Consider the following 15,293-nt stretch of genomic DNA (forward strand, 5'->3'; position numbering starts at 1 on the left):
CCCTCCCACTGGCTGGGCAGTGTATTTGTGTTTTACCTGGTAAAACAATAAATTTCATACCTTCTATAATTGGCATTCTTCAAAGAGGTAGAACTTTGATTTTTTTGTAGAATATTAAAACAAGCTTTCTTAGGAACAGCAATGGTTTCATGATGTGTAAAATTGCTTTATGTTATCCTTCTGTTATAGAATGTTTCCTGGAGAAAGGTATGGTTTTTAGTAATAAGATACATTTACTTATTTTAGTCCTGCAAATAAGGTGAAATCTTATGTCCAGTATTTCACAAAGGAGAACTGACACTGTGACTTTTATATTTAATGTAAATCTCATTAGACAAAAATGAAGTATAGTTCCTAGGGTTTCCAATTTTAAAAAGTGAAATAGTAAATGTATTCACTCAAACATTTACTCAGTGCCATATGCAAGTTACCATGTCCTGGAAGCTGATACAGTTTGAGGAAGGAAATATATAACTACTGTAAGCTTGTGATAACTAAAAGCAACATATTAAAAAGTGAAGGTACAGATAATTGCCAACAAATTTAATAGCGTTTAAAAGTGTATTTGGCAATTTCTCCAGGAGGTGGCACTGTTGAGTTGTGTTTCTTTTCAGACAGTAAGACAATAGACCATTCATCTTTGTCACCCAAACAAAGAAATATTCCTTTATAACCCCGTTTTCTCCCCCCACCTAATCACATGCTACTGGAACTGACTGTCTTGTGATCTACTCCCATAGTTGGCATAGATTTTAAAATAATCTATTTTTAAAATTAATCTGATAGTAGTTATGGAAAGGAACAAATTGTTCACCAGTTTTCATCAGCTTTATCTTGTCAGTCCAGTAACTGAGAACTTAAAAGACTATTCTAATGATTTTACTATCCTGCTCAGATGGCATTCAAAAACATTTTTCTTCTCACGTCTTAGTATGGTTGTTTTGGGAAAATTTGTAAATTCGTAAGTCTTTTTGTTTGAAAGTTAATGTGACTGGAAGTATTTTAATGTAAATATCGGGTTGGATGCATTGTATCATTTTGCTCTACAATGACTATACCCTCATTTGAGTTTATGGCTAGTTTATAGTTAAAAGTAATCTTTACTTGATTTGTAACGATTTGCATATTTTATATCTATTTGCTATCTTTTCTACTGAACAATTTCTAGCTTTCTAAAGGGATGGAGTCAGTAAGTTTAAGGATTCAGAACTGGTTTTACCTGTGCTACGTGTTGTAGAAGTTGTATGTGCAGCTTCTGCGGTAAAGGGAACAGCGTAGGGGTTTTATTTTATTCATTAGAGGTGGATCGGGGTGCTAATCTAGAGGACATCACATACTGGAACCAAACTTGTCCGAAGCTCTCACTGCAGAGTTAAGGCACTTTGGTAAAATAAATGTGCATCTAGGAAATGGTCATGTGAACAGTAGGCATTGGGTCATTCTCTTGCCCCCTTTTACCTGCCCCTAATGCCTAAGCTACATTCGAAGTCCTGGAAAACCTGTAAGTAATTCCGCCTTTGGCCTACCTCCCCGCAGAAGAGGAAGGCGAGAGAGGCCAAACGTATGGAAAGACTATTCAGGCTTGCCCGAGTCACGGATGTCCTGATGTCTGTCTCCGTAGGATGTGGCCCACACCAGTTCGCATTCACCTTCTTGGCAGCAAGGCAGCTGCTTAGCAGACAATGGGCGCTCCAGTGAGCCGGGTTTATAAAAACATGAAGCCCCTGTTCATGATGGAGCCCCCTTTTCCAGCTGAGCGAGCTCAGAGATTTCCTGGGTAGGTTTTCCAGGCGCTGCCTCACTTAAGGAATTTTAGGAGTGTCTCTGGGGAACAGGAGGTACGTAATCCAGCCCCAACTTGAGGGCGCTAGAGGTGCGGCAAGGGGTCACGGCGCCAGGAGCCCGCGGCTCGGCGGGAAGGTGGGAGAAGCTCCTACGTGAACTCCACAAGCCGGGCCCGGGAGACGCCGGGCGAGGCGGGGTTGACCTCAGCAGTCTCTGCCACGTTCCAGCCAATCAGTCCCGCATCTTGGCATCCGAATCCAGGACCCCCGAAGCCGGAGGCGACGCGAGCCAATGAGGAGTGGACCGGGGAAGAGGGACAGGCGGCCAGCCTATGGGGCGGAGAGGCCCGGCCGCGCGTATCCAAGGAGCGCCGCGCTCGGCTCGGGGGTGTGGCGCGCGCCGACGGGGGTGGGCGGGCGCGCCGGGCGGCAGGTGTCGGCGTCGGCGGCATTCGGCGGCGATGGAGCGGCCCCGGGGAGCTGCGGACGGCCTCTCGCGCTGGCCCCACGGCCTCGGCCTCCTCCTCCTCCTGCAGTTGCTGCCGCCGGTGACCCTTGGCCAGGACCGGCTGGACGCGCCGCCGCCGCCTGCTGCCCCGCTCCTGCGCTGGTCTGGCCCCATCGGGGTGAGCTGGGGGCTGCGGGCGGCCGCGGCCGGGGGCGCGTTTCCCCGCGGCGGCCGTTGGCGTCGCAGCGCGCCAGGCGAGGACGAGGAGTGCGGCCGGGTCCGGGACTTCGTCGCCAAGCTGGCCAACAACACGCACCAGGTGAGCGGGCGCCGGGCCCGGGAGCCGCTCGGCTGCGAGGTGCCGCCCGCGTGCCCCTCCCGGCCCGTGCTCCCCGCGACTCCCGGAGGAGACCCCGGCCCCGCCGCGCCCGCGCCCCCCGGGCCGCAGCCCCGAAACTGCGGCGGGCGGGCGGGCGGAGTCGGGCTGGAGCGGCCAGCGGGGCTGTGTTTCGTCACAGGGGAGGCAATCTTAGACTTCCACCGCATTCTTTTTTTTTCTTTTTTTTTTTTTTAAAGTTGTCAGAATCTTTTGAACGTCGTTTTTCGTCTGTATAAATAATCAGGACCCAGTAACACTGTTAGGCCCCAGGAAGGTGAAGGAGTAATTAACTCTTGTGCGCTTGCAGAAGTTGGGCTGCTCAGAAGCAAAGGTGTGTCCTCCGTGGGTCAGTACTTTCCGGGTGGGAGAGGCGGGAGTTTAGGAGGCCCGAAGCAGCGGTCTGGTCACCGTGTTTTAATAGTTAAGGGGACTAGATTGGAAATGAGATGGCACTATTTATGTGATCTTTCTGACTGCTTCAGATTTGACCTTCTGTCATGGTATGGAACTCTGACTAGCATGTCTATATCCCGCGGTGACAACATTTTCAATAGTTAAGAAACGCATTGCACACATTCTGCTTTGAGCCAGCTCTTGGTCAAAAGACTTTCAGAATTATGGGATTTCTGTCCGTGGGGACAAGCAGCTCAACCTTTGCACACTACAGGACTGACAAAACCAATTATTAAAAAAGTCCTGGTTCCTTGCTTCAGCACAACTTGGGCATCTTTCTCTTGTTTCTCTAAAATTAACAATTTAATCCTTGCTAGCCACATTTGCATAATGTATTTTCAATTCTATGTATTTTCTCCCTTGCCTGTTTTCCTCTTTCAAAGAAAATGAATTGCACTTGGGGGCAGAGATGGATGGCCAAGGTTCTGTGCCTGCCCTTGTCCTTTTGTAACCGTATTTCAGCGTCAGCCAAGCCTCAGTCTTCCTTTGGACTGCTCGATTATCTGGACCATACTTGTCACCTGTGATAGAATTCTCTGATCTGGGGACACAAGACACAAGTATTCAAGAATAACTGTGCTTTGCGTAGCCCGAGCAGCAGCTGTGTAAAGGTAGCCAAGCTAGTGCTGGAGGGTGGGACAGGTTGGGTAGAATGAGATCTAGGAAGTCTTCCTACTTGATGAGGAAAAAAAAAAAAAATCAAATAGACTTCCTTCTCACAGTGGGGGATTGAGAAAGCCTTTACAACAGTGATGCTTAATTTATACTGGACCACTAGCTGGACACAGCATTCTTACTCCATATTTCAAATTCTTCTCTCGCTGGTTGACCTAACTTTTAGGTCTGCTGCTGCTCCTGGATTTAGATTTACTCCTTTTTTTCTTTTCTTTCTTTTTTTTTTTTTGGAGACAGGGTCTTACCTCAGCCTCCTGAGTAGCTGGGACTACAGGTGTGCACCACTATGCCTAGCTAATTTTTGTATAATTCCTTTTTTTTTTTTTTTTTTTTTTTTTTGAGGTTGGGTCTCACTCTGTTGCCCAGGCTGGAATGCAGTGGTGCGATCACAGCTCACTGCAGCCCTGACCTCTTGGGCTCAAGTGATCCTCTCACCTCAGCCTCCCACGTAGTCGGGACTACAGGTGCATGCACCCAGCTAATTGTTCTTTTCTTTTCTTTCCTTTTTTTTTTTTTTTTTGAAACAGGGCTTTGCCATGTTCCCCAGGCTGGTCTTGAACTCCTGGGCTGAAGTGCTCCGCCCACCTTAGCCTGCCACAGTGCTGGGATTAGAGGCGTGAGCCACTATGCCTTGCCTGGATTTATTCCTTGAGTCAGAGTCTTACTGGTTAGTTTGAATTGATATGCCATTTGTAATATATTGATTCCAAAGCAAGAGGTTGAGAAAACTGGCGGAGGGGTTCTAAGGTCAAATCTATGGAAGAGTAGACCTAAAACCACTCATTCTTTGAAGTCCATATGTAAAGAAATTTCCTTTTAGCTGGGCGCGGTGGCTCACGCCTGTAATCCCAGCACTTTGGGAGGCCGAGGCGGGCGGATCACGAGGTCAGGAGATAGAGACCATCCTGGCTAACACGGTGAAACCCCATCTCTACTAAAAATACAAAACATTAGACGGGTGTGGTGGTGGGCGCCTGTAGTCCCTGCTACTCGGGAAACTGAGCCAGGAGGCATAGCTTTCAGTGAGCCGAGATCGCACCACTGCACTCCAGCCTGGGCAACAGAGCAAGACTCTGTCTCAAAAAACAAAAAAGGAATTTCCTTGTATTTCTTTCATTTGGCTGTTTGCAATTATTTATTTATTTAGTTAGTTAGTTATTCTCTTCCAGTCTTTTTTTCAGTGACCTTATTTAAAATAGCTATTTTGGCTAGGCATGGTAGCTCACACCTGTAATCCCATCATTGTGGGAGGCCAAGGCAGGTGGATCACTTGAGGTCAGGAGTTCAAGACTAGCCTGGCCAGCATGGTGAAACCCTGTCTCTACTAAAAATACAAAAGTTAGCCAGATGCAGTGGCATGCGCCTGTAATTCCAGCTACTCTGGAGGCTGAGGCATGAGGATCACTTGAACCCAAGAGGCAGAGGTTGCAGTGAGCCGAGATCGCACCATTGCACTCCAGCCTGGGTGACAGAGTGAGACTCTGTCTCAAACAAACAAACAAACAAAAAAAGTTTTGCATTTGTTAATCATCCGTGGTCTTTTCTTCAGAGATCTCATCCTTTTTGTATCTGGTTAAAAAAAAAAAAAAAGTGGAGCCTTTGTTTAATATCCTTTACCTTAAAAATGGTTAAGTAGCACTTCCTTAACCAAGAATTGTTACATAGTAGCCTGTTCTTCTATTTATTTATTTGGTTTTAGAAGTCACAAAAAATCCTGAACTGTATTGAAGAGATCTAGCATTTTTGGACCCTTTATAAAACAATGTGAAATAAAAGCATCAGCATGACAGAACAACTTTTTATCAGAGATGTTGTATACTTTGTACAACTGGGGAAGGAAAGTACATGTAGAATCATTTTTCCTACATAATATGACAGGATTTGAGTCCCAAGAAAAAGCAAAAGTTCATGGTTCTCTTATTTCTTTTAACTTGGTCCTGTTTTGTTTGAAGCCACAGTAATTCATATCATCAGTGTATGTGAATGCCCTCCAAATGCCTAGATCTGTGCTAGGTGCTGGGGGTGCCAAGGCACAAAGAAAAGATCGTTCAGACTGGAGAATGAAAAGCCTCAGAAGGTTATAGCAAACTACTAGACCTGTTTCTGTGGCTTATGAGAATATATTAGCATTTAACCTGTCTTCTCAAGAAAGCACGGTAAAGCTAAAGCACGGTAGTGCGTTTACATTACGTTTTTAGGAGACCGGTGTCCTGATGACCACTCAGGCTTCTTTGTATGTGAAATCCAACAGGTTTTTCTCTTTGCCCAAGCCTCCCTTTTTCTCTCTAAGATTTTTTTCTCATATCATTTCAGTATATTAATTTAAAATATATTTAAAGTGTATTGGGTTTATTACACACAGTATATATTTTTTCACATAGAAGTTCTAATGATTAAGTGCTCTATTTTAGGAGTTGAGGCAGGAGAAAACATTTTCCTTTCTAGTTATAATAATACAAGTTAGCTATGATAGACTCATGGGAAAGTGGAATAAAAAATATTGGCTGTTACTAAAAAAACAAACAAAAGGGATGACAAGAAAGCAAAGGAGAAAGACAAATAGTTATACCATTCCAAAAATTATGCTCCCTAATTTTGTTCTAAGGGTTTGACATACCATGGTAAGGCAGTATAGCACTGCCTTGTCTGGACTGTCTGCATTTGAACCCTGGCCATGTCACTGTGTGATCTTGGGTAAGTTACTTAAGTTTTCTGTCTCAGTTCCTAATCTGTAAAGTGAAGATAAGAGCACTTAATTTGTAGGGTGGTTGTGAGAATTAAATGAGTGTGTGTTAAATTATATAAACATAATATATACGTATATGTATATTATTATATTGTGTAATATATATTTGTATTACATAATATATAAGTATGTAATATTGTATTACGTTGTAATGAGTTATAGTATGTATTACAACATATCACATTGTGTTGTACAATCTATATATATGTAATAACTCATTAGAACAATGTCTGGCACATAATTAGCACTCAGCAATTAACTATCATTTATAAATGTTCTTTTCTTAGTCTCAATAATCTTCGTTTTGCCTGGAACTCAAAACTGTTTTCATGCCACATTTTTAACTGATTCTTTCCTTCAACTGCTTGGAGTATCCATGACATGTATAACCTTTGTATATGCGTGAAATTGAGCAGGCCTAGAAGACTTTATTAATGTTGGTTGCTACGTTGGGTTGCTTCAAAACATTTCTGCTGTAAGCACCCCTTTGAGGGTAGGCATGAAACTGTCTTAAAGGAACAGATGAAATGCCTTGGCCAGAGTTGTGGTGGTGGCTGATGTAATTTCCTTACTTCTCATTCCTTCTCATTCCTGTGTACAGACCATTTGACAATTTCCTTAAAACTTTTAAAACTTATGATGAATAAAGCCAGGAACTGTTGCTTATTTTCTGTCCTCCTTCTGCTCCTGTCACTAACCACTTCTTTAAACATAACTTCCCAACTTCTACTCCAACATCAAAGCATCTGGTTTCTTAAATAAACAGGCCCTGTAGAGAGGCCGTGTTGTATGGGGTGTCAGCTCTGGGAAGAATGTGTGTGTTTGTTTGCTGGCGCTGGCAGGGTTGAATCCAAGCTCACAGGACTGAGTGTGCCTGTCAGAGGCTTCAGGGAGCTGCCTCTGAAGCCCTTGGCCTGTTGTTGTGGATCACCAGACCTTTGTAACACCCGGAAGTCTGAAGATCAGTCCTTTAATGCCCCGGAACTTCCTAACTGCCTCATTTATTCCGATACTTGGCCTCTCTTCATACTACCTTCCCTAGCACCCCCAGCTGTCTAGCTTATTTAATATTCTCTTGAGTTCTGTTTCTTCCATTCAGTTTTGGATCAAGGAGTAGGAACTCTGTAGGGTCTCCTTCTTGGTCCTGGTTGAGCAGAGTGAGCGAAACCCCCACGAAGAGCCCTCTCTCATGCAATGTATAGTTAGACCTTTAGCCCCTAGAGGGATGTTAAAATCACTTATGCATTGGATATTTCAGTAAGAAGTATCAGCAGATTTGATGAAATGTAATTTATCTGGGGAAAGGTTAGTCTTCATCTGAAGTTTGGTTGGGATGAGAGTAGAAAGCTAGCCAGGTATGACAGATGGCTCCAAGGGAATGCAGTGTTAACAATTAGGTAAGTTCTCTGCTGACTCAAATATTTGGCTCTGTGCACAGTGATTTTTAATTAGAAATCTGAGTCTCATGTCTGCTTGTGGAAATAATTGCAAGAAGGCTTATGTTCTCTTCAATTTCTAATGACTATTTTCTTTTTGTGATATTAACAACAATAATAGGCTTTCTATCCTGCTGTTTTGATCAGATCTTTCATGTCAGGGTCACAGGTACTATTAACAGTTTCTTCTGCACTCTGCCAGTTTCCTATCAACTCTTGTCAACAGGCATTGGGTTCTCAGTGGGTGACTGCAGAGTCTGCGCTCCCCAACTTTGTCCCAGTTGGCCTGTTACCCTTGTGTGACCATCACATGCTGGGCAGTGCTTAGCACCAAGTTGTAGTGGTCAGAACAGGGGAGTAATGTTTGTTTTTCTCCCTCCTTCCTACCTAATCCTACCCCTCCATTTTTTTTTTTTTTTTTTTTTAACAGAAAGTGAACTGTGTTTTGAGGCTGCAGAAATGAGGCTCAGATGTTTTACGTAATTAGGGGCTAACATTAAGGCAGACAAACCCATCGCATTTGACATGTAATTAAAAATACAGCTTTCTAGAAAAATCAAAACTGTGGCAATGACTGATAATATTATGAACTAGATACTGCATTTGTAAATTTCTACAAGTTTCAGTTCCTTCTCTCCTTTTGTAATCAGTGTTTTTACTGCATCTTTTACTTCTGTTTTTAGAAACTTGGTGAAAACTTGTTCTTCCCACTCTGTGGTCTCAGTGATTTGTATGCAGGTGAATTTGAGGATTAATGGGGCTTGAAGAACAAGCTGATCAATTTCAGTCAGTTCTAGGCAGTTTTTTGGTTGTTGTTTCAGTGATGACTACAGTCAAAGTTGGATTAGTAATATGTGGCTTTGAGATTTGAGTTGAATGAACCAAACTTTGAGTTTGGTTGAATGAATGTTCATGACAGAGTCCTCATACCTATGAAAATTGTTAGGTGAAAGATGGAGGCTATTTTTCCTTCTCTATCCCCAATCTCAGACTCAGGAAACCACAGTAAAAACAAAATCCTTCCATTCAGAACCTGTCATGTTCTGCTGAGGAAGTTTTCTGTGAATGTAATTTGTTTTCTGTTTTGCGTATTAGTCTCTGGCCCTCCATTCCTCATCTACAACACGAGAAGTTTTGGACTAGCCTTAAAATTTCTTTTAAAAATTCTATGATTCATATGGAAGAAGAGAGGCCAGAGGTTGTGATCACAAATGTTTACTGGCTGATTCCAAATTTAGAAGCAAACTGTGGCTGTTTGACTTACCAGTCAAACTTGAACATAGTATGGATTTCACATTTAGGGGTGTTTACTACCACCTTCAGGACTTGCTTCAGTGAAGTATGAGTGTTTTTAAAGATAGCAGGAGTACTTTTTTTCATATAGTTATGAAAGACATTTGTCTCTTTTATTTTGGGGGTAATATTTTATTGTTTGTTCCTTGTTGGCTGAAAAATCTAATGCTAATAAAAGCTACTAGCTTGAATAGTCCAAAAGCAAACCCAATAGATAGCAGTAAATTCATTTTTCTTTTTCTCTTTCCTATAGTACTCTGCCAAAACTGGGCTTTTTTTCTTCATCCTGGCTGCCTGTGTGTTTGAAAATAGATGGTCAGCTTACCATAAATATATTCACTTGTAGAAACTCACATGTGATTAATTAGCTTGATTTATTTTCATCAGAAGAAAACGTATGTATGTTCCCTCTCTGGCTTATGAATACTATCCGTCTTATGTTTGCTTTTGATAAAAGTTTTGTTCTTCCTGTATATCCTAAAACACACACACACACTTTCTAATATTGTACTTAAGCCAGTTTGCAAGTCTTGTTCCACAGTACAATTGCTCTGAAGGACCAGGAGAAATTGAACTGGGAAGGAAAATTTGTATTAACTTCAAAAATTCCCAGACAGGTTAGTTCAAATCATGTTTATCTGGTATTTGCTATTTATCACAAAGGATTCAGAGCATAAACATGTTGTATACAAAATTTCAAAGAGATGTCTCAATACCCAGATTTGGGTCCTGGCTCTGTTGCTTCATAGCTGTGTGATTATGGAAAATCACTTAACTTCTGTGATCTTTACAGTTGTTTTTTAAACTAGAGCAGCAGCTCTTTGGATTGTTTGGAGGGTCAAATGAGAAGTTTTACCAACGTGTTTAGTTAAAGGTAGAGTACTACTATATAGATGTCATTCATTTAGACACTTACTGAGCAGCCTGCCATGTACTGAGTGGAGTCCAGACCTGTGCGTAAACAAAGCAAAGCACTGGGGCTATCTTAAGGATTTAAGTGTTCAGAGATGTCTCAGGGGGAGTTTGGAAGAAGGCTTGACCACTGCAGTGCAGTGTGTTGGGAAAGCCCTCTGGCTGAAGAGAGAATCAAAGTGGAGGTGATTTTTAGGGAGATCTGTAACGACACCAAGGAACTAGGAAAATCCAAGATATGTTCAAGGGATGGTCAATAGAAACTTTATTTTACGGTGAGGTAGTTGATGGAAAGTATGACTGAGGTTTCCAGGAAAACATATAGGGAAGTTAAAAAAAAAATAGCTCTTTTGTGGTGGTTGGAAAGACGAGGGGTGTGGGTAGGGAGTTTGGCAAAAAGGACTTACTTATGAAAGAGTTTTTACAGATAGTGCTAGACATGAGGCTAGAGCTGGAGGAACCACAGGTAGAAATGGGGAGCCAAGAAGAGTTCCCCTTTCAGAGGCCGGCCATTGCTTTGGTCTTGGATGCGAAGGTTCCAGAGGAAAGCAGAACAGAGGGCGGGGCAGACCGTCCTTTATACTTGAAGTGCTAAATGTTTCCAAAAAACACTCCTAAACTTCTGGACCTGGTTGAAGAATGTGAGCCAAGGCATGAGGAAGCCAAGAGCTGTAAGTCGGTGATGCCTATGAACAGATTTTTCTCAACATTTGTGAACAAGGATAAGATTGAACTCTTGCTGATAATGTGCTTAACGGTTTGAATCATGGATCATTGGGCCGATTAGCTGGTCAGAGCCCTTTTGCTGATGTGGCTGGCTGACTTGCTTATGGGCCAAGAGCTGGGAGTAAAACATAGATGTCCCAACATGGTGCTGCATTTGGAAGTGTTTCATAGGAGTGTTGAAATCAATGCATTTGCTTCAGGGATAAGGCAAAGTTATGAGATCCTGGTTATAAGTAATATAGTTGTGAATTCTACTCTTCTCCTCAAGGTCATAGTACCCTCAGCAGAGCTGAACTAGCCTTTCTAAGCCTCCGTGTCCCATCACATAAAATGGAGGATTATCATGAAGTTTTGAAGAGAAAATATATGTTAAAATATTGTGAAACCTTGAAGTACCGTATGAGTATGATTCGTATAATTCCTTAATAAACCTGTTGATGTGTCACAGCCTCCACAGGGCCTGCTTGTCAGCCAGGTGATCCTAATAGATACAACCCTCGAGTCAAATCCTGAGGAGCACGTATATTAAAGCAGACGGATGAGGCATAAACGCATTTGGTTTATCACTTGGCAGAGCTGGATGACAGGCTTGAGTGGGGGTGGCAAGAATTAAAGTGAGTCAAGATTGGCAGAAGTGTAAGACATGTACGTAGTGGTTTTCTTCTTTTTTTAAGCCTTTGTGATTATGTCAGACTTTTGTTAATATGATTGATGATGGTTTGAGGCAGTGGTTTGGGGAAATAGGATCTCAGGTATTAGACCTGGATTCAAACTTCAGTGGTGACCATGGACAAATTAACCTCTCTGAACTTTAGATTTTTCATCTATGAGACGGGAGTACTAATACTGCTTCTTAGGGTCATTGTGAAGATTAAGAGATGGTATGGGATTTAGTGTATATTCTTTTGTTGAGGATTTCTTGTGATGATTTTCTCTACAAAGCTTCTGACACATTACCAGTTAGATGCTTAAATATTTGTACATGTGCTTAATTTTTTTCATATGTCTAATATTTCTAGAGAATTATAGGTACTCACAAGAACTACATCTGGACTAAGATATATTAGCTCTGGCTAAGCAGGGTGGCTCACACCTATAATTCTAAGATTTTTGGAGTCTGAGGTGAGAGGATCGCTTGAGCCCATGAGTTTGAAACCAGCCTGGGCAATATAGTGAGACCCCATCTGTATAAAAAAATTTTTTTAATTAGCCTGGTATGGTAACAGATGCCGGTAGCCCTAGCCACATAGGAGTCTGAGGTGAGTTGATCACTTGAGCCAAGGAGTTTGAGGCTATCGTGAGCTATGATTGCGCCACTGCATTCCAGCCAGGGCAACAGAACGAGATACTGTCTTCCAAAAAAAACAAAAAAAAATTATTAGGGGTAGGTGGTAGTGCACACCTAGAGTTCCAGCTATTTGGAAGGCTGAGGCAGGAGGATAGCTTGAGCCCAGGAGTTCAAAGCTATAGGGCACTATGATTGCATCTGTGAATAACCACTATACGCAAGCCTGGACAATGTAGTGAGGTCCCATATCTAAAAGGAAAAAAAAAATGTACCACTTGTATCACTGGACTCAGGATAAAAAAGAGGAGAGTGGGAGGTAGGGTTAGGGAGAGATCATCTATTCAAAATGCCCTTCCTTTCCTTCCTTTCCTTCCTTCCGTCTTCGGAGTCTCGCTCTGTTGCCCAGGCTGGAGTGCAGTGATGTGATCTCAGCTCACTGCAACCTCCACCTCCCGGGCTCAAGCAATTCTCTGCCTCAGCCCCCCAAGTAACTGGCATTACAGGTGTCTGCCACCACGCCTGGCTAATTTTTGTATTTTTAGTAGAGAAGGGGTTTCACCGTCTTGGCCAGGCTGGTCTTAAACTTGTGATCCACCCACTGCGGCTTCCCAAAGTGCTGGGATTACAGGCGTGACCCACTGCACCCAGACCAAAATGCCTTTCTTGAAGCTATGGGAGATGGAGAAGAAAATAATCAGATTAATAACCAGAAAACAGTAATCAGATACCTGGTCATCTGGTTATAATAGCTTCAAGCATATATGGTTAAATAGTTTTTGTTTTGTTTTAAAACAAAATTTAAAAATTTAAAAGACATGGTCTTTACTGTGTCACCGAGACTGGAATGCAGGGGTGTAATCATGGCTTGTTATAACCTTGAATTCCTGGGCTCAAGTGATCCTCCTGCCTCAGCCTTTGCATTAGCTAGGACTACAGGCACATATCCCTGTGCCTGGCTTGTAAATAGGTTTAAATAACTTAAAATTATTTATTTTTATTTATTTATTTTTTGAGACTGAGTCTCACTGTTGCCCTGGCTGGATGGAGTACAGTGGTATGATCTCAGCTCACTGCAACCTCTACCTCCTGGGTTCAAGTGATCCTCCTGCCTCAGCCTTCAAAGTAGCTGGGACTACAGGTGTGCACTACCACACCTGGCTAATTTTTGTATTTTTAGTAGAGATGGGGTTTCACCATGTTGGCCAGGTTGGTCTTGATCTCCTGACCTCAGGCGATCTGCCTGCCTCAGCCTCCCAAAGTGCTGGGATTACAGGTATGAACCACTGCACTTGGCCAAATTATTTTTTAAAGACTATAATTTAATAACAATTTTTCTTCCCCTTCATTAAGCTTTAATTTGTTAGAGTTAATGACTGTGGTTTAAGTTGATAGCTCTGAAATAGCTCCTTGCATATTTCACCCTTTTAACTGAGCAACTACTGTTAGCTTTGTGCTTTACTGACTGACCTCTGTGAAGTTTCAAGAAATATTGGTGAATGTGATAGGTACTTCTCAGGAACTTGAAAGAATAGCGGACTAGAATGTTGATGGAATTATTTTTTCTTATGTGCATATTGCTTTTTTAAACTTTTAACAATTATTAACAAGTAGAGATGAGGTCTTACTATGCTGCCTAGGCTGTTCTCAAATTGCTGGGCTCAAATGATTCTTCTGCCTGGGCCTTCCAAAGTGGTAGGATTATAGGTGTGAGCCAACACACCCGGCCTGTGTGCATATTTATTTAACCTACTATTTCACCACTTCTGGCCTATGTTAACGCTCTGTTCCAGTTAAAGTGACCTTCTAACCAGTCCCTCCAGCTCCCCATGTGGTTTTTGCTTCTCCATATTTGTTTTCATGGCTTTGTTCCTGTCTGAATGCCCTTCTAGCCCTTGTTAGTTTTTCCTGTTCTCCCCTATAATTTTGGACTATTCCAAGAACTCAACACTTCTGTCTTGAGTTCAGTTTCATTTATAGAAGTTTTATTCCCTCAATGATAAACTCCTTAAAGGTAGGGTCCAGCTTGTACTATGAGTCCTTCATCACTTTTGCCTCCCACAATGCTGAAGAAAGAGTAGTCATGAAATGTGTAATCTGGAGTCAGACAGACATGATGTTGAAGCCTTGCTCTGCCACTTACCAACTTTTTGACTTTGAGCAAATTACTTAATGTCTCTGAGCCTGCTGCTTTCTTTATAAATTAACAGTGAGTACCTTAATATATATAATACTAATATAATAAGTGCTTAGTAAAGGTTAAATATTGTTGTTTTTCTTTAATTCAGCAATGTTTATCGAGCACCTACATACATGAGGCACTGTATCAGGTCCTGGGAACTGGTGTAGAACACCAGACCTCTGCCTTGATGGAACTTTATGGACCAATAGAGAAAATGGCACTAAACGATATATAATTATAAATGTGGTAACTACCAAGAAGAAAAATAGTAACCACAGGAGAATAATTGACAGGTCTTTTTTAGTCTGGGGCATTAGGAAAGATTCACTGAGAAATTATTTAAACTGATACTTGAATAGAATTTTGCCAGGAAGAGTATCTCAGGCGGAGAGAACAACATGTTCATAAGGCCTGGGTCTAAAAGAGCTTGGCATACTCCAGGATCTGGAAGAAGGCCAGTGTGGTTGTAGCAGAGGGAATGGGGGAAGGGGTTAGCGCCCACACCCAAGGGATAAGCAGCCTGCCTTTGTGGTTCTCTCGGCTCAGTCAGCTGGCAACTGGAGCATATTTCTTTGTCACTTTCTTTTCTTTAAAATGAACTAAGATATAGCCGTTAAATGCAAAAAATTATGAAATGTAGCTATTTATCGAGAAATGAATTGTTTCATGGAAGTGACTTTCAAAAACTAAGCCTAAGCCTACCCTTTTGTAAGTGCCAAAGGGTTTTTGTTTACTTGCTTTTTTAATGGAAATCTTTCTAATATACTTCTCTGCTTCTTGGTCAACAGTATGAGTCTAGGTCACTAAGAAGATAATAAATTATGCTGTACCAGGACTGCTGTGGTTTGAATGTGCCTCCCCAAATTCATGTTTTAGGAACTTAATTGTCAATGTAACAGTATTAAGTGGTGGGTCTTTAAGAGGTATTATATCATGAGGGCACCAACTCATGAATGGATTAAGGCCTTTATCCC

The 15,293-nt window shown here is 42.1% G+C and overlaps 1 protein-coding gene across 3 annotated transcripts in view; it reads left to right on the top strand.

Annotated features, from left to right (window-relative positions):
- Positions 1-2,188: 2,188 nt before the first annotated feature.
- Positions 2,189-15,293, top strand: part of SORT1 (sortilin 1) — an 89,375-nt gene continuing 76,270 nt past the window's right edge. For 2 of the 3 annotated variants that reach the window (XM_007977701.3, XM_007977702.3), the window contains exon 1: positions 2,189-2,551. In XM_007977701.3, coding sequence (XP_007975892.2) covers positions 2,246-2,551 — 306 coding nt within the window. In that variant the 5' untranslated portion in view covers positions 2,189-2,245. Of the gene's footprint in view, positions 2,552-2,808; positions 2,943-15,293 lie in introns of all 3 variants that reach the window. The other variant, XM_037998165.2, reaches the window with a different exon arrangement.

The sequence above is a fragment of the Chlorocebus sabaeus genome, chromosome 20, assembly GCF_047675955.1.
Source record: "Chlorocebus sabaeus isolate Y175 chromosome 20, mChlSab1.0.hap1, whole genome shotgun sequence".
Lineage (NCBI taxonomy): Eukaryota > Metazoa > Chordata > Mammalia > Primates > Cercopithecidae > Chlorocebus > Chlorocebus sabaeus.